General features: G+C 39.8%; 1 protein-coding gene across 2 annotated transcripts in view; it reads left to right on the top strand.

Moving 5' to 3' along the window:
• kif13ba (kinesin family member 13Ba) overlaps positions 1-23,549 on the top strand; it is a 43,913-nt gene that overhangs the window by 5,863 nt on the left and 14,501 nt on the right. For both annotated transcript variants that reach the window (XM_088333972.1, XM_088333971.1), the window contains exons 2-12: positions 5,221-5,314; positions 14,283-14,295; positions 14,491-14,551; positions 17,577-17,669; positions 17,853-18,033; positions 18,490-18,577; positions 18,710-18,844; positions 22,558-22,670; positions 22,937-23,048; positions 23,119-23,331; positions 23,403-23,513. In XM_088333972.1, the coding sequence (XP_088190098.1) occupies positions 5,221-5,314; positions 14,283-14,295; positions 14,491-14,551; positions 17,577-17,669; positions 17,853-18,033; positions 18,490-18,577; positions 18,710-18,844; positions 22,558-22,670; positions 22,937-23,048; positions 23,119-23,331; positions 23,403-23,513 (1,214 nt within the window). The remainder of the gene's footprint in view (positions 1-5,220; positions 5,315-14,282; positions 14,296-14,490; positions 14,552-17,576; positions 17,670-17,852; positions 18,034-18,489; positions 18,578-18,709; positions 18,845-22,557; positions 22,671-22,936; positions 23,049-23,118; positions 23,332-23,402; positions 23,514-23,549) is intronic.

Genomic DNA, 23,549 nt, shown 5'->3' with positions numbered 1-23,549 from the left:
GTGGCCTGGATGTCACAATGGCTTCTCAGTAAAGCAAACGCGTAGTTTCAAGCACTCCCCCCAAACCCCAGTCCTCCTATCTAATGGGGTCTGCCTTAAACAGCTCTGATAAAAGTAAGATGAGAGCAGATAGGTGCAGTGGAAACAAATGCATAAGGGCTCATTGAACTAATTTGGGCATTGTTAACAAATACTCAATAGAGAAAATATTTAACTATCAACTCTACTAACACCTCAAACAACGCACCTCACATTTAAATAATTATAATTTCAAATATTCATTATTATTAACAATTATAATAGTTATGAATAAAATCCCCCATCAAGTTGTAGTTGTGCCAGTTTTTATTGATGGACCGACCCTCCCTCAATATTCATTTATACTTTATCAAAATGTCACGGTTGTCAAAAAATTTGTCATACTTATACTCTGCAGCTTCCGCCGTTAGTTTTCAGCACCACCTGTTACTTAGGCAACTCTGTTTTTCGAATTGAATTTTCTTTATTTTTTTAACGGCTTCTTACCAAAATAAAGCCGTAACGGGACGACACACGACTGCTAGTAAATCGGCAAACAGCTGCTGGTGGGGCCTCGCAGACGACATTTTTAATGCCCGCCGCGCCCCCTTTTTTGTCTTCATTAAATCACATCAGCCGATTCATGCTGTCGTGACTGGCCAGCTGCCAGCACGGGCGGAACTCCTCAATCGTGGAGGAGGCATCATTGTCAACCGGGCCCGAGCCGATGACTGAGTCAATGTGTCTAGACATTCCTGCAGAGCATCCCGTTCGGCCTCCGGTCCTAAATCAAGCTGCGAGGAAGCTGGTCAAGACGAAAAAACGCTGTGTCTGACAGCTCAGATCACACGTGTTTTGCAGAGTGCCCGTGTTAGTTGTCGGACTGCCGTTGCTAGGGGCGGGAGAACGCTGTTCAAAAAATGATTATTATGATGAATACTCTGTCAGACTTACCGGGATCTGAGGCGACACTCCACAATGAACTAGTGTTGCTTAGAGATACAAGAGCAGTTTTTTAATGGGTGAGACATGGTTTTTATTTTTTGCTCCTAGCTAAGATACAAAGCGCTTTATTGTTCCAGTGAACTCTACTGAACTCAACGTCACCACAAGCAGCACTATGGAAGATGGTGAATCATTCCTCATACTGAAGTTCAAACGTTTTTTGTAACTCCTTACTAGTAGTTGGTGCTAGTAATAGTAGAAGAAATTCACAGTGAATATAAACAGAAAACTTGGTGACTTTAAGGTTTTGAAAAAAGGTTAATGGTAACATGCTGGAAACTGTCACTGACTACATTTCTATGCAGGGAATAGTCCAACCTACATCAGAAATAGGATTTTTTTTGGACCAATCCGAATGAATCTTTTACATGCCAAGAGACCCCTCATAACCCTGTGTACATCGCGTTTACGAGTAATCCGAGTACAAGTACAAAGCAGGAAAGCAACATTGTAACGCAAATAGATTTTGTTTCCGCATTTAATTTTTACATTGCATAAAAGAGAATTTCATTCATGTCACTCACCAAATTCAACAAAGAAAAGTTCTTGTTTCCATTCCTTGTGAGTACAAGCTGAGCTTGTATATGTCTTGCCAAAAACATAGACTTACACTATATATAGATGGATACAACTCTGGCATCCACTATGAGGAAATTGACATAGCTTTGGCATATTTGCCATGGGTGCAGAAAATCAAATGGAAATGTTCCAGACTCATCAACCAATACATATCAGCCTTTTTTAAGCAAGCCAACCAGTTTGCATGTATTATTTGTCTCAGTACTACAAGTCCCACAGTGCTTGGGTCATACAATATCTCACATGAAAAAACTTGGCATGAGCACAAGCAATCAGATAATTCAAATGTACATATAAACAAGTAATCTGAATACTGGCAAAAGTCTGTTTCCAGATTATTGCCTATAAGAAATGTACCAACTAGCCGGTTTCCTAATCACTTAATCATATAGAAGATTCCAATCCAATATTTGCTGTAACATCAGAAAAACAGTTTGAATTGAGATTGGGCCTCCATTTGTGTAGTATAAAATTTGCATGGCTATTACCGGCATACACATTTTTTGTGTTGGGATGTAAAACTAAAATTATACAGAGTTAAACAGTTCACTCATCCCAGTGACAAATGCTTCATTTTTGTTTGGGCGTCTTAACCCCGAGTATTTTCAACTCATTCTGAGAATCACAAGGTATTAGTTGTAGCTATAAATCTGACTTCATTGTGGCAGGTGACTAAGCATTTGAAGCCCAAAGTTGACAGCATGGCAGCTGAAGGCAGTAGAAAGGACTTTGAAAACCACAAAAGCAGCAGTTTCCACCCCAAAGCGCGTCTGACTGAAAATTATTTTTGTAAAGACCCATTTTAAGGCTTTTGTTTTGGGGCAAATGTTCCGTACTAAAAATTTGGGTGTAATTATTTTCTAATTAGAGGCACTGATGACTTCAGTATAGCTAATGTTCTCGTTTACTAGTTAAAACAAGTTTAGTTTAGAAGGAGTGGTTCGATTCTGGTTGAAGTACAGCCATGCGGTGGTGTAGCAGGCAAAATTGGACAAAGGCAGGAAGGGAGTGAGTTGGATGGAATATTTGCTAATGTTGTGTAAGTCTTCCATGACCAGAATGACAGCCAATCAGCATCATGAATTTCTAGACTGAGCACTCGTGTAGCTTTGGCAATGCAAGTGAACCAGCCATTAATAAGTGAAAGCTGATTTCCATTTTTACAATTGCATCCAGTACAACAACGTACCAAAATTGGACCCTGTTTTGAAATAGGTTTGGTAAAGTACTGTTTCAAATATGGCCTCAGCTCATGAAAAGTTCAATAATCAGGAGTTTCTCAATCAATAACAACATCTGAAAATGGAAATTAAAACAACATTTCTGCGATTTTCCCATCACTTGTAACTTCAATTTTTACTCGTGTGATGAATCCTTAATGGCTTATCACTCAAAAACGCAAGCTGTTATTCCCGTTTAGATTTATATTAAAAAAAATAATAATCGCCACCGGATCTTGTCCATGCACGTCTTGAATGCGTTGGAACAGGGAACATGTAAAAAATGAAGAGCTTGTCTATTTAAAACCGTAGCAGGATGATTCAAACTTTGAGTCTGCAAAGAATTCCAGAGGAAGGTGCGCTGAATGGGAGGGAATTGTTTCCCAAAAGTTATGAGTATAGTCAAGATGCTTTTTGGCTAATGTTACGACTTTGTGAAAGCAGTGGTTTTCCTCTCCCATGGCTGTCATTTTTGACCAGTCTTTTATAGTGGAGTCATGAACACTGACACTGGTTTGGTAACTCAGGACCAGGATAACTTGCTGTGGTTGACAAAATAATGAATTCTGTTGTTTACCAGAAAGTCCTAAAGGAAAACGTCCGGCCATCATTTTGTGCCCTCCAACTTTGTGAAAACGTAGTTTCCCCTCATATTCATATGCTTCTATGCACTGTGGAACTTGTAGTACCAAGAATAATGCAAGCAAACTGCAGCATACTCATTAAAAAGAGCATCATGTGTATTGGTTGATTTGTACGGGATTACTTATTTTTTGCCCCCCACGGCAAAGAAAATGCTGGTGTATCCATCTATATATAGTGGATGTCATAATTGTATTCTCAGTGTAAGTCAATGATTTTGGCTAGCCTCGTACAAGCACATCTTGTAAACACATGAAACACAGCAGTGAACCTCGCTTTTGGAACATGGAAGAAACAAGCTTGGTATATTGTTCCCTTTATTTACATGAATTTAACCCTTGTTTAATGTCAAAAGTTAAATTTGGAAGCATCTTTTTTGCATAATGATGTTACTCCCCCCCTTGTTATTGGAGTATTTGCATATGCCATGCATAGGGGTTATATGTTTGTCTCTAGGCATGTAAATGATTCATTCCGTTTGCCCCAGAAATCCAATATTCTGTGTCTATTGCCTGCACGCAAACGTACCCAGTGTCCCCCAAATGGACAAAACATTAGGACCACTTGACTTCTTCTGGTACGCTTTTGATGACCCTCCTGGTTTTCAAAAAAAAAACTGTTCCACGTCATGCTGTGTCTTTTGCTGTATTGATTAACCAAGTAAAAATAAACTGATTTCCTTGAAAGGTAAAGGTTTTTTTTAACATCTTGTTTGCATATATGTGGGCAACAAATATTTGAGAAAAGCTGGTATGAAAATCTTACCTTAAAGAAAAAATCACTATTTAGAAGTCAAAAAGGATAACCTTTATACATCCAAGGATAAAATATTTTGAGGAGGTTAGGGGGGTATTGTTAGTTTTCCCCTGAGTGAATCGGTTGTTTAAGGTGATGCCTTTGAATTAAAATCATTGTAGTCCGCACGTGCAGGAGTACTATATTTATTTGTGTGCAATGCGCATTTTATGTTCTCATGTTCACACTTTTTTTATTCATGGTACCAGAGATGAATGTTAAAGAATGGCGAAAACTGAAAGTCATGCTGAAAGATATAAATAAACATAAAAATGCATGACTGAGAAAACAACTCTTTGGTGTATCTGATGATCAATCGCACTTTGAAGGACTTGAAATAAAATACATTGTCAATCTTATGTTGGTATTGTGTTCAGAGTTGTCAAATGAATAAATAAGAGCTGTATGTATTCAACATTTTTACTGTCAATGCCTGAGATGAGAAAAAGTACAGCAATGTGTATACCGATTCTTAATAAAAAAAATAAATAAAAAAAAAAGAAAATAGGGTGTGCGTTAAATATAAAAAAATCCGGTATTGCCTCCACATCTTTCTCACCTTTTTAAGCCCTGACCCATTTTCATGCCTCCAAAAGTGGTAGACCATTTTAAGGGGGTTGTCACAATGCTTTTAAAGCCAGAGAGGGAAGAATCAAAGGCAGGGTTCATGTTTCCCTAAAAGAGTTAACAATGTGATCCTAAATTACGTTTGTCATTTAGTGTGCAGTGTTCATAAGCATGTGGCACATCCCGCAGAAAAAAATTCAAGCATGTGATCAAGCTATATATAAATTTGTCACAGCCGAGGTTGAAATGCAACACTAATCACTGTTGCAGGGTCACATGAAATTAAATTATGGCAGTTGTATCTGCCAGATCTGTTTTATATATACTACATGCAGTTTAAATGAATAATTGAGTTACTAAATGTTCTGAACCCCATGTCCTCTTCTGTCCACAGAAAAAGAATTGAACACCAAATGTGTGGTGGAGATGGTTAAAAACCAGACGGTCCTCCATCCAGCCATGGCCAACCTAGGCAAAAGCGATTCCAGGTATGTCCGGTTAATTTTTTTGCAGTTGTTTCTGCAGACATTTTGCTGTGTCCAAGGTCAGATTTGTGTGGAGATCAACTTTTTCGTCGCTCTTTCGTAGTTGGATGGAACCAACAAAAATGCACTTTTTGATGGGCATTTTAATCATTTGACTGTTGTTTGTCTTGTTTCTCCACACTACCACATTGAAATATAGCAAAACTCTGTTGGGATCGTAATGTAAATTATTCTAGGTAAGGATTGGACAAATAGCGATTTTCCAACCATTAACTTAAAATACCAGACCTGGTATCATATTTTTCTTTAGCAATCCGTATTTATTTTAATTAACATACAGTATATATCATAGTTGCTATTTCAAAAAGACGTACCTCCATATTATTTTTTTTTCTCTATTTTCTTTGTAAACATTCTATTCATACAAATGATAAAAATGAATTTTTTTTTAGATTATCAGCGACAATATAATCAATATCTGTGAAGATATAAAACTTCAATTGTATTGGCTTATAACAGTTGTCTTAAATATAAAGGACTATTCAAATCAAATAGGTATTTCAGCAGAAAACGTTGTCTCACCTTTGTTAGAGGACGTCACAAAAACTATTCCAGGAGAGAAATATCGAATTTAAAAATCGGCCAAAAATAAAATCACGAGCTCACGAGACCATTTTTGGTTGGCATATCCTTTTTCTGTTTAAGAGAGTAGAATATCTTTCTGGGAAAGTCGGCAAAACCAAATATCCAGAGTCATCTTTTTAAGGCAGTTATCACATCTTGTGTAACCTTCCTGATGACTGCCTAAAAAAGATGGTGCATATATTCAATGTCGTTCTATCCTGGGGGTATTGAAATGTATTTTTGAAAGAAAATGCTTAGTCAGCAAAAAACCCAAAGTGCTGAGTTGACTTTTGTGGGCATTTTTTTCACAACCCTTCCGTCTGCAAGACATTGTGTTCAAATTGAATGTTGTTCTGCTTGAAAGAGGAGAATGTCCTTCTGGCAGAAACTTCTGAGTCAGCAAACCCAAAAGTGCTGAGTTACTATAGGTGTCCTGGGGGCTTTTTCACCTGTACAATGACCTACCTGATTGCTCGTGAAACATTGATTTTCTGCCCAAAATGTGCTCTGCCTGGAAGAGTAGAATGTCTTTCTGGGAAAGCTGTTGAGTAAGCAAAACCAAAAATGCAGTGGCAGCTTTTTAGGGCAGTTTTCACATCTGAAGTAACCTACCTGACTACCTGTAAAAATTGTGTTCCTATTCAATGTTGTTCTGACCTGGGGGAGCAGAGCACTTTTCTGGGGAAAAAATCTGAGTCAACAAAACCTAAAGTGCAGAGTCAGGCTATTCTTATTTTCACATCTAGGGTAACCTACCTGAGTGACTGTGAGAAACTGGTCATATCTAAACTCTTTCCCCCTTTTTTTGGGTGGACAAACACACAATAAATATACATACTCAGATCCAAAACGAAAACATGATCACCACCCTCTCTTTGCTCGCGGATGATAAAAGTGTCAACAAACAAGTGTTCCGGTAATCGGCCCCTCCTTCATCACCCCAGAATGCACTTGACAGCCCCATTGCCAATGCAGAGATATTTTTATAACAGCCAGTCTGAATTGAAAAACTCTAAATGGGACAAAGTTCAATCACCCCTCCATCCCAAGTGTGAATTTCCCTACGGGGATGAATAAAGTATCTATCTATCTATCTATCTATCTATCTAATGAGATGGCTAAATCAACAAATCTACTGCATTTGCTTCATTTGGAGTAAGTCATCTGTGTCAGAAGAAAGGATCTCGTGACTGGTGGAACGTATTGGAAGAAAAAAATAAGGGAATGACGCAGAGTTTGAGGCCTGGGTCAAGAAGAAAAGTCAGACAGCAGACAATTGAAAAAGATTGACTCAGCTCAGCTGCTGCCAGTCTTTCTCTTACCACCTTTGCTTCCACCCTTTTCTCCTGTTTCTGGGGCAACAACACCCATATGGGGAGGGGCATTTAGGTTCATTCCAGGGCAACTACAACTATGAAACCCCTTTTCCTCCAATGTTGGAAGTCCACGGGCTCATTCAGTGCAGCATCTGTCGACCATAAAATTTATCCCGCTGACTTTTATATGGAGGCACAAACAAGAGCCTGGCTGTAGTTTCTCCGGCCGCCTGTGGGGCTGACAAAAGGCCGATAAAGCGGCGAGAGTGCTTGGACTCGCTGCACAGATGCTTCTCATTTTTGGGGGTTTTGACAAAATTTGCATAAAGGAAGGAAAGCGTTTTTACCAGGCTTTTACTCACCAACTTTATGTGACTAATACCATGTAATGTTACATGTGCAGCTACTCTTTCAAATTAAATATACTTAAGTTTCCCATGTACAGTAGAACCCCAGGATACAACATTAATCCTTTCTGAGGTAGGGATTGCAAAGAAAAATTGCCTTATATTGGGAGATGGACAAAACCTGTGGCAATTGGTTAATGAATTTCGATCCTGCAGTACTCCAGATAAAACATTAAAATTACAAAAGTGTCTATAGTATGTACTATTATATGTAATCTACTCGTAAATGATTAAATCAAATGGTATTTCAGTGTACATGTAAAGTAAAAGTTACATTTTATTCTCCTTTGATGTGACATGATTGTATCTGGACGAGTGGAGAAGCAGGTGAATGCAGAGGAGACGGCAGATTAGAAATGAAAATTATTTTAAATCTTGGAATGATATTCTTGCTCTTACAATATGTTTTTGCTTTAACCGCCTCCGTATTGTTTTAATAATAGTCCTGATTGTCGATTGGTAATGGCCATGCAATTTAGCCAGGTTAGAGATGCTTGGGCCCTGTTTGTATTTCATGATAATCCTTCTTTCTATGGCTATCATGCTTTTGCTCCCCCCTTCACCATTGTGAGCCTGGGACCTATAGTAATAAATCCAGTAGGAAAAAAATGGCGCTTTTTGTCGCTGACTGGCAAAGTCTCTGTGAAGCACATGAGTTTTGAACTGAATGAGGAAAAAGACTATGTAGTAGTTAGTTAAGCCAAAAACATATCCGTATCTTCATAATGCTATGACTCAAACAAATAATTGAGCAGCATTTTATATGACTTCCGCTGATAGCAGACGGGTATCTTAAAAACCGAACATATGAACTAACGCCGCAAAGTTTGACGTTTTTGGGCAGGCAAAATGATTTGATGTTAATGCCTTATTTTGGGAAAAATGCTGAAAAGAGGGGCCAAAAATCGTCTTTTCCAACACCGTTAAAATGTTGTAAGGCTGGGTCACTGTATCCCAAATCTGCTGTACATAGCTTTTCATTTGACTAAATTACATCTACCAGGATCATCCCAATGTTGTTTGAAAGCCCTAAAGCAAAATCCAAATCCTGATTCTAGCTCAGAGGGTGGTTTTACCAAACAGGGTTACTGGTAGTTAGTGCCTGGCCCAGTGCCCTACAGGATAAGTGCATTAGCACAGATTTGTTATGTTTTGGACTTGAGCCCTATCATTATGTCCAGCATAAATGGACTACAGAGGTCACAACTCACATAATACCACTTTGTGTAATCCCACTGACAAACACCAACGCACACATGAGAAAATACCTCTAAATTGATTGAATTATTCTTTGCTTTGTACTTTTCTCTTCCTCTGAGATCAGTACCTGATAATTCCTCTAGCACAGAGGTCAGCATATATAGGGCACATTCTCAACTACAGTTTACAGTCGGAGTGTCACACCAACATACCCCGTTTTGGCAGTAGGTCGCTAATAAACCCTTTAAATGGAAGCTCATTAAACTCTGTATTGTCTCTGTTAAGATACTTTATAATGAAAATCCTGTGATTAAACAAAATTAATTTAGTTAATTTCATTTATTTTATTAACATTTTTTGTTGTTGTTTTTTTTTTTTTGTTGTTATTTATGGGTATGTCAATTGTATATATTTTTTGTTTGTGTTGCTGTATGATGGATGACCCAACCCTCTGTCAAAGTGTGTGTGAGAAATAAAAAGTTATAAAAAAATGAATAAAAATAAACTCTAAATTTAAAAAAAAAAAAAAAACACCAGCAAACCACTCAAGGCAATTTGATTGGGTGAGCAGTAGAGGTGGTTGGATCTCTGCACAGAGACCAAGGCACTCCCTTCTCTCTTTCGCTCAGTGCAGTCTTTGCCAAAGCTAAATACGATGATATCCTTATCCTTTTCAGTATTTTGTGCCATTTTTGACAATTCTCGGCAGGGGGACAATTTTCAGCACAATACCGGTTGACACTGATGTCTAGCGGTTGAAGCTCCTTCATCAGCTGCCCCGGGGATGATGGCAAAAACACAGTTCATTTTCTTCACCATTTTTTTTTTACATTGGCTGTCAAATGGGCACGTATAATCACAAATCAAGAGCAACTGGGCTACATGAACAAAAAAAACACCTGGTCTTCTGACATAAACATCCCTCAGCCATTCTTTCATCATGCCTTCTTCCGACTAGCCCTTTTCATTTTGTTGTTTGTATACGATAGCAGCGACGCCCATGATTCAAACGTTTTAGTGGCGACGCCCATAATACTAATTTTCGCGGGGAATCCCACACTGCTGTCCTCTATCACGTCGTCTAAAAAGACGCGCTTTGTGATAGGGCGTGGATCACATTGTGAATGACTTTTCTATGCGCCTTATGGGCTTTAAACTTAGCAAAGATAGTTTTTTTTTCCCATAAACTAATTCTCACAGAGCTAAGACGTGTAAAACTACTGTACTCAGTCACTCACGTACAACAAAAGAGTTAAAGCAGAGTGTGAGACATGCTGTGGCAGCAGTGTCACTACTTCCGCAAGACGATCACGTCAACAAACTGCATGTCTAAAGGTAAAGCAGTAACATCATTAAGTTGTCTATTAAAGGCACAGCATGTTTAGGAGCCTGTCTTAATACAATCATATTCAAATATATCAGCAAAAAGTCGTAAGTGTAGGATAAAATCAAAGAAGTTTACAGTTATGACAATGGTTGATTGATTTTAAAATCATAAACATAATCAAAATCTGAAATGAAATGCACCAGTAGTTAACTAATTTTTAAACATATTTATTCAAATACCAAACAACTGAAACTAACTATTTGGTGAAACAAAGCCCAGATAAATAGAAAAGCAATGAGTAATGTATGAAATAGATATAGATTATTGTTTATTCATTCCATGCCAGGCTACCTAAATGGAAAATAATGCTCTGGCGGCTATAGCCTACAGTGGCAGTCGATGTTTGAAAAATAAATGAAATAAAGTGATTTGAGTACTAACAACACAACTCCAGTTGAAGTGGCAGGAGCTTTTGTTTTCCTAACACTCCTATTAGCCATATTATTATCTATGTTTAAAAATGTGATCAATGCAATCTGACAGCAAAATGGCAGCAGCTTCATGGACACAGCTGTTGTGATTATTACATGTGGTATCACATGTGCACCAACCCTCCCTTGATTTAAAAAATTCCAGTCTCAGGCCTCCGTTCCATGCAGCCGTGGATTGTACAAAGGAGGTATGGGGGCGGAGGAACAATGGAAGAACAGTGGAAAAATTAGGGGTGATGGGGGGGAGTTTGAAGCAGCCATGCATTAAGATATTTTCTAAATGACGGTGATGAAAGTTGAGGAACAAGCCCACGGCTCTCTGCATCTAATTCTTACTACTCATTTGGTGTTGGGGGGTTGGTGATGGCGCACCTCATTAATTGCGGGCGAAAGCAAAGACGCGTCTTCTCACGTCTTTGACCCGCGAAGCTGCTGTGACAGCTGTCATCACAGCAAACGTCAAAAACCTGCCGTGGTCTCATTGAGTCTAGGCCCTCACATTAATATATTAATTATAACAACCATGTCAACAACCTGTGATGCTTATTAATGAGACAATATTATGGCTTTATTATGTTTTATATGTGTCACCCGTTTTATTTCAATAAAGGGCATGGCCGATCGGAAGCCTTCCACAAAACACTTAGACTGTTTATTTTTAGATATTCAGTTAACCCCATTGACACCCCATCACGGTGAATGTGTAAAAAAGTGATGAAAACCTATTGTAATGAGCTAATGCATTTTGAAACCAGGGTACTCCAGTTAAAATCATTAAAAATTAACAAAATAGTATTTAGTAAGTACTAATGTTTAATACATGTTCCTATGATTAAATGTTTTTATAGATAAATATACATTTAAACTAAAAATGAGGTTTTATTAACTTTTGGTGTGACGTTTCTTCATTTTCCTCATGTTGAGGTTTTTGAGTTTTTCCTTGCCCTCATGTAGGTTTTAGATCAGGGGATAGGGTAATAACAGTCTGGTTTGCAATAACCTGTGGTCTGTGCAGCTCTTTGAGACTTTTTGTGATTAAGGGCTGTACAAATAAACATGACTTGACTTAACGTGGCTTGAGCTGGTAAAGTGGTGTTGGCTGGTGGATGCAGCTGGGTAAGAGACTGCAGAATAAAATTAAAACTTATTTTGATAGCCTCCTTATTTTTAAGTTCCCAATATCGATAGGTTACGGCCATGCAATTTAGCGAGGGATCTGTGTGTGTATATGTGTGAGTATGCAATATATATTCTGTATACATGTGACACAAACAATTGCAGACCAACATCTTAAAAAAAACTATTAAGTTTGAATTGGCTTTGGGGCACGGGAAAATTTGTTGGGACGTCATATAGGAGAGGAAAATGCTGTAAAGATGGGGCGAAAAAACATCTTATTCCAACCGTAAAGTGCAAATGTGGTCAGGCGGGATGACGTATATTAAGGGTCTACTGTGAACCAGCCACGTATATACAGAAGGTAAGGTTTAAAAGCAGAATTTATTAACGTAATATAAATGTCTTGGGTCATTGGTTCATGTGCAAAAAGATGTAGTATAAAGGGAGGATGGATAGTTTTTTTTTTAATAGGGTCTGTCGAAATGTATATAACTTAAGACGTCCTTGGCTTGAATACCACGTCCACACATAGACAGCTTTCTCCATTTTACGTGAGGGTGCTAAGTGAGATGTGCTTCAAGAAGCACGCAGGAATGATTTGCACATGCTTGAGAATAATCCTTGACTCATCAACAAAGAAATATGTGTGGTTGCTTAGAAAAAAGGAATTTCCATCTGGAATTTTGGTTATATTTTCATAAGATCAATCATTTTGTTTCTTTTTCTTGTGGTTGGTGCTCAAATCGCCTGCCAAGTACAAATTATGGCTATTCTCCAATACCTCTTATTGCGTCGCCAACGTTCAAACTGAGCAAAAACCTTTGACATTTTTCCATCCCTTCATTAGGTGCTCATCTGATAAGTCCTGAATGGGGTTCACTGGAATTAATTCCCTTGTGGAGTTTCCAAATAGAATCCTTGGAGCCCTGTTGACTTCCTTATAAATCCGGGTTGTATTTTTTTCCCACCGTGCCACAGTGGATAGTTATGAAAAATTTCACGCCGAGATCAGACATCTTCATTATATAATAAAACAAACAAATTGCCTTTGCTGTACGTTAGGAGGTACTGTAAATATGTTTTAGGAGAGGACTGTATGCATATGGTACAATAAAATGATAATACCATGACTTTCTCATCACTACGTCAACTCAATAATCTATGTCTTCCCCTAGCTGATTCAAAAACTAGATTTTTTTTGTCATTCATTAAACAACATAGTGTCAATTCTTAACAAGATTGGACTGCACACGCAAGGATAAACATGTGATAAAAGACTTTAGATTTAAAAAGAACCATGTAAAAAAAAGAATACAGTGGGGCGGCAGTAGCTCAGGAGGTAGAGCGATCGTTTTAGGATTAAGGGATCCCAGTTCGAATCCCGGCTTGTTACATGCCGAAGTGTCCTTGGGTAAGACACTGAAACCCCAATACCCCCAATAAGCAGGTTAGCGCCTTACATGGCTGCACAGATCACGGCCGCTATTGGGAAATGTGAAGCACAATGTAAAGCGCTTTGGGAAGTCATTGACTTGAAAAGCGCTATATAAATGCAGATCATTTCATTTCAATACCTTGCTCTAACGGGTCACTGTATTGCTGCTGTACTGGTTTTCATCATGCATTGTGTTCTGCATTCTGATTGGCTATTCAAGTCCCTAAGAGTATTTATTAGTACTACACAGATGAATGTTTGCAGGTACAGTGTATAGTACTTTTATTTGTAAACTGATGTTTGAGTCTGTGAAAAGGGTCCGCTCTTTGGTTTCAATGTGCAATACATTATTTAATTGTATAATAACTAAAAAAAATCCAAAAAAATAGAGGTTTCTACCTCACCTATCGCAGGTTGTTTCACTCCCGCGAAAATAGCCTAGATGGTAGTGTGCCCGCTTTGAGACTGGGAGGTCGCTGGTTCGCGCCTCGACCGAGACATACCTAATTGGTATAATGGCGGCGCCCTCTGGCTGCGGCTGCACCGACTCGCTACAACGGGTCAGGTGTACCGACATTTCGTTCTGTGTACATTGTTACAAAGAATGACAATACAAAGGAAATTATTATTATTATTATTATTATTATAAAGGGTTCACCGGATTAGGATAATTACACACTATTTTCAAGGTAGTGCTTCTGGACTAGCCTAGATTGTAAGTGTGTCATAAAATAGTGCAATGAAAATACAAGCAACCTCAAGCTATGCAAACCCATGAACCATCCCCCTCTCTCTCTCTGCTGCTACTCTGCTGTAGAGAAAACACATAAAAAGGATTGTTGTTGAATGATAAAAACCTGTCAGGAAGACAAAAACACACACACACATACACAAAGTCCAATCAAGTGTTTGGTGTCTTCAGCTATTTTTGTTCTTATTGTTTTAGAGTAACGGGAATGTGATTTGTTGCTGTAAAAATATCTCTACCCTCTAATGTCCAAAATATGTCCTTCTCTCCACATGTACTTTGACCACCTTCACAACATCGCCAGGAATCAGTCAAAGGTAATGCCGACTTTTCAACTTTGTTTGCAGTGAGGTAATTTTTTATGTCCTTGGGTCAACGCTGGTGTTAAACAAAGACACAGCTGTTTTGGTTGCATTGGCTCCCTTTTGGAAACACCATATTAGCTTTGTATCTTACTTTTACACAAAAGCAACCGATGAGTTGTTTACATCTGCCTTTGTGTGCCGCTCCAGGTTTTCGCCTACGACTACTGCTTCTGGTCCATGGATGATTCGGACAAAGAGAAATTTGCAGGTTGATTTTCCAGAAATGGCTCCATCATCAATACTGAATTAAATTTTCAAGGAGAGCTGACGATTGTCAGGAAAATACTGCAATTCAATTGCCATTCAATCATTTTTACATAAATTCGTTGGGTATTTCCTGCAAAAGCACATAGAGTAGACCTCCAGGATACAACATAAATCTCTTCTGAGGTGGGGATCGTTAGGTGAAATTGCATTATGGCAAGAGATGGAAACCTATGGTAATCGAGTAATTCCTTCTGAACACTGGGTAATGCAGAAAAAAACTTTTACATAACAAAATAGTGTATACTGCATACGACTCACGTGTAATATATTTGCATATGACTGAATAATGTTATAAATATATAGACAGTGTCTGAAGTAACGTCTGCCCGGACGCCCAGGGTGTGCATCTTTTACGTCGGGCGTACAACTTACAAAACGTCTCCGCTCGGGTGGCCGACAACTTTTTTTTTTCTTTCTTTTTTTTTCTTTTTTTTTTCCCAAATCAAACGTTTGCTTCATTCCGATTTCGAAATCTTTGTTTTGTTTGGAAATTTTGGTTTGTTTGGCAATTTGAATACTCGGCAGCCAATCGCAAGCTTGCATCGAATAACTTCGTGCTTCCGGACTCTCCCGAGCGTCATAAGGTCGTGCATTAACATATCATTTTCTAAAGTAGATGCACAGAGAACACAATAAGAATGTAGAATTGGTTGTGAATCAGGCCAAAAACGTCAGCCCCAGAAGAAAGATTCAAAAGAAGCTAACAAAATGTATGATGCTACAAAACGTAAACGTACAGTGCATCCGGGAAGTATTCACAGCGCTTCACTTTTTCCACATTTTGTTATGTTACAGCCTCATTCCAAATTGTATTAATTTAATCTCTTATCTCAAAATTCTACACAAAATACTCGATTATGACAATGTGGAAAAAGTTTTTTTTTTACTTTTTTTTAATTGATTAAAAATAGAAAACTAAGAAATCACATTTACATAAGTATTCACAGCCTTTGCCATGAAGCTCAAAACTGAGCTCAGGTGCATCTTTTTTCCACTGATCATCCTTGAGATCTTTCTACAGCTTAATTGGTGTCCACCTGCAGTAAATTCAGTTGATTGGACATGATTTGGAAAGGCACACACCTGTCTACATAAGGTCCCACAGTTGAGTGTGCATGTCAGAGCACAAACACCAAGCATGAAGTCAAAAGAACTGTCTGTAGACCTGCGAGACAGGATTGTCTTGAGGCACAAATCTGGGGAAGGATACAGAAAAAAATCTGCTGCTTTGAAGGTCCCAATGAGCACAGTGGCCTCCATTATTCGTAAATGGAAGACATTTGGAACCACCAGGACTCTTCCTAGAGCGGGCCGGTCTTCTAAACTGAGTGATCGGGGAAGAAGGGCCTTAGTCAGGGAGGTGACCAAGAACCCGATGGTCACTCTGTCAGAGCTCCAGCGTTCCTCTGTGGAGAGAGGAGAGCCTTCCAGAAGGACAACCATCTCTGCAGCAATCCACCAATCAGGCCTGTATGGTAGAGTGGCCAGACGAAAGCCACTCCGTAGTAAAAGGAACATGGACGCCTGTCTGGAATTTGCCAAAAGGCACCTGAATGACTCTCAGACCAGGAGAAACAAAATTCTCTGGTCTGATGAGACGCAGATTGAAGTCTTTGGTGTAAATGCCAGGTGCCATGTTTGGAGGAAACCAGGCACCGCTCATCACCAGGCCAATACCATCCCTAAAGTGAAGCATGGTGGTGGCAGCATCATGCTGTGGGGATGTTTTTCAGCAGCAGGAACTGGCAGACTAGTCAGGATAGAAGGAAAAATGAATGCAGCAATAGATGGAGATATCCTGGATGAAAACCTGCTCCAGAGCGCTCTTGACCTCAGGCTGGGGCGAAGGTTCATTTTTCAGCAGGACAACGACCCAAAGCACACAGCCAAGATCTCAAAAGATTGGCTTCAGAACCACTCCGTGAATGTCCTGGAGTGGCCCAGCCAGAGTCTAGACTTGAATCCGATCGAACATCTCTGGAGAGATCTGAAAATGGTTGTGCACAAACGTCTCCCATCCAACCTGATTGAGCTTGAGACTTATTGCAAAGAAGAATGGGCAAAACTGCCTACAGATAGGTGTGCTAAACTTGTGGGATCATATTCGAAAGACTTGAGGCTGTATTTGCTGCCAAAGGTGGATCAACAAAGTATTAGGCAAAGGCTGTGAATACTTATGTATATGTGATTTCTTAGTTTTCTATTTTTAATCAATTAAAAAAAAGTAAAAAAAAAAAAAAACTATCACATTGTCATAAATGGAGTATTTTGTGTAGAATTTTGAGATAAGAGATTGAATTAATCCAATTTTGAATGAGGCTGTAAAATAACATCATGTGGAAAAAGTGAAGCGCTGTGAATACTTTCCGGATGCACTGTACATTAAAAGCATCGATTGTTTACAGCCATGTACTTTAGAGAGGGTTACGATACATTTGTCTTCTTTGTATTTCTTGATAATCCCAAGCTCGTTTCCTTGCAATATCTTTTTGCTTTTCCTTTTAGCATTACTGCAAGTCTTGCAACCTATAGCTATTTCTATACATTTGGTATAGAAATACTGATTGTATCACATTAACGGAGTCTTTACAAATCATGTGAGATTTTTTTACTGAAGAAGAGGGGAAAAGGCATTGTGGTAGGAAGTTAAGCCAATAGCATATCGGCATCTTTATAATGCTGTGACACAAACCAAAAGCAGACCATCACTTTATTTTACTGTGACCAATAGAAGACCAGCATATAGGAGACTTAATGCTTCAAATGCACAAAACACAAAACTTGCTTTTTGGGCACGCAAAATAATTTGTCGGTGGTGGTTTGTGGTGGGGAATATGCCATAACGAGGGACCGAAAAGACAAATAATTTCACATTGAAATATTAAAATGTATCCCAGGGGTCCACTGTAAAGCCGCTAATCATAGTATTTTCAATACTAAATGTTACGATATTCCTATCTTCTCAGGTCAGGAGGTGGTGTTTCAGTGCCTTGGGGAAAGTCTTCTTCACAACGCCTTCCTTGGCTACAATGCCTGCATCTTTGCCTATGGACAAACCGGTAAGTTACTAACTGCAGAGAAGGTATATCTGCTGACAAATCTTGCTTGGTTTACATTTCTGGCTATGAAGCAAGAAGTAGATTTTGTAACAAATTGCACAGAAAGGGTTGCAAACAGAGCAGAGCTTTTTAGAGGTTAAATTTCAGTCCAGACACTATCCCTCCCATTTGTTATGTGTTTAGGTTCCGGAAAGTCCTACACCATGATGGGTTCAGTGGACCAACCAGGTCTCATCCCCCGACTTTGTAGCTCTTTGTTTGAACGCACACAGAAGGAACAGCGCGAGCAGGAGAAGTTCACCGTAGAGGTTTCCTACATGGAGATTTACAATGAAAAGGTTCGCGACCTGCTGGACCCCAAAGGGTAGGTCCGCAAACACAATGGTGTGCGTTTTATTCTTAGCTCCACCGAAAAAAGAAAAAAAATTGAGTCCAACTTTGTAACACCAAATTTCTACATGTGATGTGAGAAAGTGATCGCTTGCTGGTTAAGACCAGCTGTTGTGAGTGGTCAGTGCATTTAGTAGTTGTACCTAGTGGAGTTTAGGTCATTTCCAACACTAAATCAGCACCAGTGGCCGGCCACTGATGACCTGACCTTTGACTTTGCCTGGACCTTTAAACCTTTAAGACTGTTTGGTCCGAAGAGGAGTAAACCATCTGACAGCCATATGTGCTTTTTCAGTGATGAAGTTTTTAGTCTGAATGAGGGTCAGAGATCACAAAGTGGGCTACGGTTGTGTGGTCAGAACCACAAGAATCTTGACTGTAGTTGGGAAAATTGGCATTGTTTACCGCTCTGTTTTTTTTTTTTTTGCAGGGGCAGACAAACTCTGAAAGTGAGAGAACATAAAGTGTTGGGTCCATATGTGGATGGCCTATCACGGCTAGCTGTAGCGAGCTACAAGGTGGGCTAACAATGTGTTTATGATGAGTTCACAATAATTGGTACCATCAGACTCCTGAATACTTTTATCTTTTTCAAGCGTATATTTATTGTACGAAACATAGGAACTCAGGAGCTATTTCTTCATTGACAGGACATTGAGGTGCTGATGTCAGAGGGTAATAAGTCTCGCACGGTCGCTGCCACAAACATGAACGAGGAGAGCAGTCGATCACACGCCGTCTTCAATATCATCCTCACGCACACTTTGACGGATATACAATCTGGGGTAAATATCCCATTTATCAACTTTTTCCCTGTATTATGTTCCCCAGCACTGTTAAATACTGTAACTAGACTGAGAAAATTTGATCAGTTTAAAATTAGCCTTTATCTTATGTATACAATTTTCTCTCTGCCGTTGCTTAAGGCAGGTGTTTTAGTGGTTGACTAAATATTTTAACTCTACTTTCAATCATTGCAACCCGTTAATGACATATAAATACCATGGTAACAACCTAGTAATATACAATAAGTTATTTTACAAATGCATATAAAACTAGAAGCACTTCACGCAATTTGGTAACTAAAATGTAGCGCTCAGTTTCAAAAAGGTTGATGAGCAATGTTCCAATGTTATTTTTTTAGAGAAGCGTCTCTTTCGGCTCATGTCACCGAAACAGCTCTTCAGATTGTTTTTATTGCTGTCTTCCATATATTACGAATTATTGTGTAACTGTATGCACAAAATGACTAAAAAGGGGAAAACGAGGAAAGGAAGTAACAGCTACAAGGAAAAGGAAACTAGAGAACAAAAGAAGAAAAGGGTAGGAAAAAATAAAACGGCAGAAAAAAAATAAAAAAATGTATTGAAAAAAAAGAGACAAAGAAAAATACATTTAAAGAAAAAGAGTAAAAAATAAAGAAAAAGCAGGAAAAATGACATGTTTTGGGGATCTCTTTGATTGCCCTTGTTAATTTGTGAATTTGCACTTTATTTAATGTAACAGTCAACATTGATTAAATACAGTTCTGTATTGTGCACTCGACTAAATAAATCCTGAAAATGTTAGTATTAGGTAACAAGATACTTTTTTTAAATGAAAATCTCATGATAGTTGTTAGAAGGTAGAAATGTTTTCCAATGTTACATTAGCCTATGAATTAACATTTGAAAAACTAACTACTGTTGCTGGAAAATGTAACTTGATTTGATCTCAAATTTCTGACATGTTTCATAATGATGTGGTTGCCACACTAGGGATCGATGTTTCTTACCACTATTCCAAGCGAGGCTCACAGCGGAAGCTTAGAGGGAAAATCTTTGGTGACCTCTAATATAGTGAAATAATGTAGAGCAGTTTAACACCACGTTTCAGGCCTCATTGATTTAACTCCTGACTGTTTGATCTTGACAAAATGCTTTCTGTTACATTACGTTAATAATTGACAGGCTCTTCCAAGGCCGTCTCAGTTTGACGCTTCGTTCTTCTGTTTGTTCCCATGCAAAACATAGCTGGTTTTACACTGCATGGTTTAGGTCATGAAAAGCAGTAAGACCTTAAAAAAATGTTTCTTTTTTTCTTTTTACTAAATTGAAAGGTATGAATGAAACTACGGTTCTATTTCGTCCCTACCGACTGCAGGGGCAGTGCTTCGAGCACTGAATGTTACCTTTGCGCAAGCGCAGTTCGAGAAAGGCATCCGAGATTAGTCATTTGTATCACATGCGATTGTCTACAAATTCCAGTTACACTTGCAGGTAGGCCACTTTATGAATATTCTCGCATGAACGCGAGGATTTATGCTGTAACTAACAATTATTCTAATAATCGATGAATCAGTCGATGATTCTTTCGATTCATCCATCAATCTGATTTGTTAAAAACACAATTTTATTTTGCTACTACATCCAAAGTCTTAGGTTTTGGACCGATAGAAAAGACAAAACTAAAGAAAATTCTATAATATAAACCAATGATAAACCCAAGTGTTTGACAAATAACTTACAAATAAACAAGAATACCTTCACAAAACGGGTGAACATCTGCGGGGCAAGAGAGCCTGAAAGGGAGCACCAGAATCTGCCAGTGTCGGCCCCTGTAGGCGAACCCGAAGAAGATGCTGGTGCCGAGAAAGCTCCTTATTCAAGGGCAAGACCTTTGCCCAGTCAGCTATTGAAGTCACCTTCACCAGAACAGAGACAGGTGGGCGACGACAGAACTGCAGGTGTACCCGTGGGTCAGGATAGAGAGTGCGAGCAGCCCAGAGACTGAGCTGTCGCTGGAAAAATCGTTCGACGGACGGCCCCGAACCCTCAACAATGGACCTCCAGGACTCAGGGGCCCGAGAAACGGGAAGAAGGGGCCAGAAAACCCACTCGCCTATGAGAGTGGCAGGCAGGCCCCCCAAAAGGGCGCGGGATGCAACTTCAGCGGCCGCCGGGAAATACTACTTCCGACGGGCTAAGACTGCGAGGAAGGACAATGGGAAACAATCACTGGGAAAACCCCGGACCCACACGACTGGGGCAACGGTGCAAATGAAGGCCAGAGTCATTGCCTCGTCTCGTGAGCCGTAATAGTATGCTCAAGTGCAGCCACACCGACAGGGGAGACTGCGCCAGCCACACCCGGCGGCAGGCGTGTACCAGTAAGCCAGTGGCGGAGGCAGCCGCTCTACGGCGCTGTGCGGCATGGCTTACATGGAGCCCTGACCAGTCACACTGGGCGAGCTCCGAGCGGACAAAAGTTAGGCTGTATCAAAAAGGTGAGGAGGCCTCCAGGGACTCAAAGCAGCTTTCCCCCGACTGTCGACGGTCACAAAAAGGGAGCCACAGTTGACACATGGCAGGGCGGGGTCCATCGCAAACAGCACCAAGACGACCATAACGCAGGGAAAATGGACACACAAAAAATGGACACACGAAGACTCGCCAGTGGGGTCTAACCGGGAAAAAAACTCAAAGCTAGGCGATCGCAAAACACGTGCAAAGCAGCCCGGGAGCAGCAATCAGCCAGGTTAGCTCTGAATTTAATGCGGAACAAGCTGGACATAACAAAACAACCGCAACAAGCTGGGAAAACCAAACAAATGGCCACACCCACCAACCTGATGGTGGGCGAGGGTAAACCAGAAAGCGGGCCACAACTTCGTCAGACAGACGAACCCCCTCGGCCTTCTAATAGGGCCAAAGATATGCAGCTCCGACAAAAATAGTCGTAAGGCCAAAAGCTGTAGGGACTGCGCAGATGCCAATTTCTTCAAGCAGAAAATGGTGTGACAAAAATCTGCAGAAATTCTTTACGATCGCAGGTGATACCAATTTCATGAAGTTCTTTTAACTGCACATGTGCGATTGAAACTTTTAGTGCTTGAAGCACCCCCCCGGGGGCGGTAAGTAGGGGCGCCCTTTTTTAGGAAAACTTAATGTGGACTCTTACTCAAAACAACTTCCAATTCCCCTTAAAGATTTCCAGCCATCTCCCGCGTACTCGTGCCTCATCAGTATGACACTTTTGATGACTTACAGTCTGAATCATATGTGCCATGGCTGTTCAGATCGCTGTTGCATTGCAAATATTCAGATACTTAGCTAATCTAAGATTACATATGTAAGAGACCTAGTAAAGATATCTAGTGGAAAAAATTGAATGTAGCTGTTCAGTAGGCCAAAAGCTTAATATCAAAATAAAATTTGATTGTGGTCAAATTTCCTTGCAGTGTGAAATGAAGAATCCTTTAAACAAAAAGAAAGAGATTTCTATTTACCACATGTAAATTTCTTGAGTCATCCTCACAGAATAACAATCAGAAGCTCAACTCACAATACCCTTTTGTACTGTCAAGACACATAACCAGCGCTCATGACCTAGAAACATATTTTTTGTCTTGCCAAAGGATCCACAAATCATGAGCTTGAGTCTACCTATATTCCTTTTCTCTGTAGTCATCCTTTTTCATTCTTTCACTCAGACCTGTTTTTTTCTTTGTCCTTCGCAGACAAGTGGTGAGAAAGTAAGTCGGCTGAGTCTTGTGGACTTGGCAGGAAGTGAGCGAGCTGCGAAAACCGGGGCGGCTGGCGAGCGTCTCAAAGAAGGAAGCAACATAAACAAGTATGAAATGCCATGCTCAAGGGCACCTCACCAATTGGCTAGGAAACAGACAAGCATTTCTCTCTCGAAAAATAAAAACTGTTACTATTTTGGGTACTTCAAAAAGTCTTTATCCCAACTTGATACAAATGTCTACTGAAGGTTTTCTACATCTTTGTTACCCTATTGATATTATGTTTGTTTGTTTTCCGCAAAGTATTTAGGGACTGGTATATAATTTTTTAAGCTATTTAAAAGAGAACTGTGTTTTTTTGGGTGCCTGTCAGGTCGCTTACTACACTAGGCTTGGTGATCTCTGCGCTGGCAGAGCAAGGCACTGCCAAAAACAAGACCAAGTTTGTTCCTTACAGAGACTCTGTTCTGACATGGCTGCTGAAGGTACAAACATGCACTTGCCAGCACCCTCTCGGCTACTTTTTTTACATTCTCCCTTTTCCTCCTCCGAAAGGATTGTCTTGGCGGAAACAGCCGCACCGCAATGGTGGCGACAGTGAGCCCAGCGGCCGACAATTACGAGGAGACTCTTTCTACGTTGCGCTACGCTGACAGGGCTAAGAGCATCGTCAACCATGCTGTCGTCAATGAGGATCCCAACGCTCGCATCATCCGGGAGTTGCGTGAGGAGGTTGAGAAGCTGCGAGTACAGCTTACTCAAGCCGAGGTAAGAATCTCTTTTGATAATCCTCAAAATTTTGACCACATTTCTACCTTGTCTTTTTCTTGTGTTCGTAGTCTTTAAAAGCGCCAGAACTTAAGGAGCGCCTGGAAGAGTCTGAGAAATTGATTCACGAAATGACTGTCACCTGGGAGGATAAACTTCGCAAAACAGAGGAGGTTGCACAGGTAACCCATTATTTTTGTGGAAATCTTGACAGCACA

The sequence above is a fragment of the Urocampus carinirostris genome, chromosome 4 (genome assembly GCF_059441175.1).
Source record: "Urocampus carinirostris isolate Australia breed hairy pipefish chromosome 4, RoL_Ucar_1.0, whole genome shotgun sequence".
Taxonomy (NCBI): domain Eukaryota; kingdom Metazoa; phylum Chordata; class Actinopteri; order Syngnathiformes; family Syngnathidae; genus Urocampus; species Urocampus carinirostris.
Note: the sequence above shows the minus strand (reverse complement) of the source record. Positions and strands in the feature narration are given on the sequence as shown.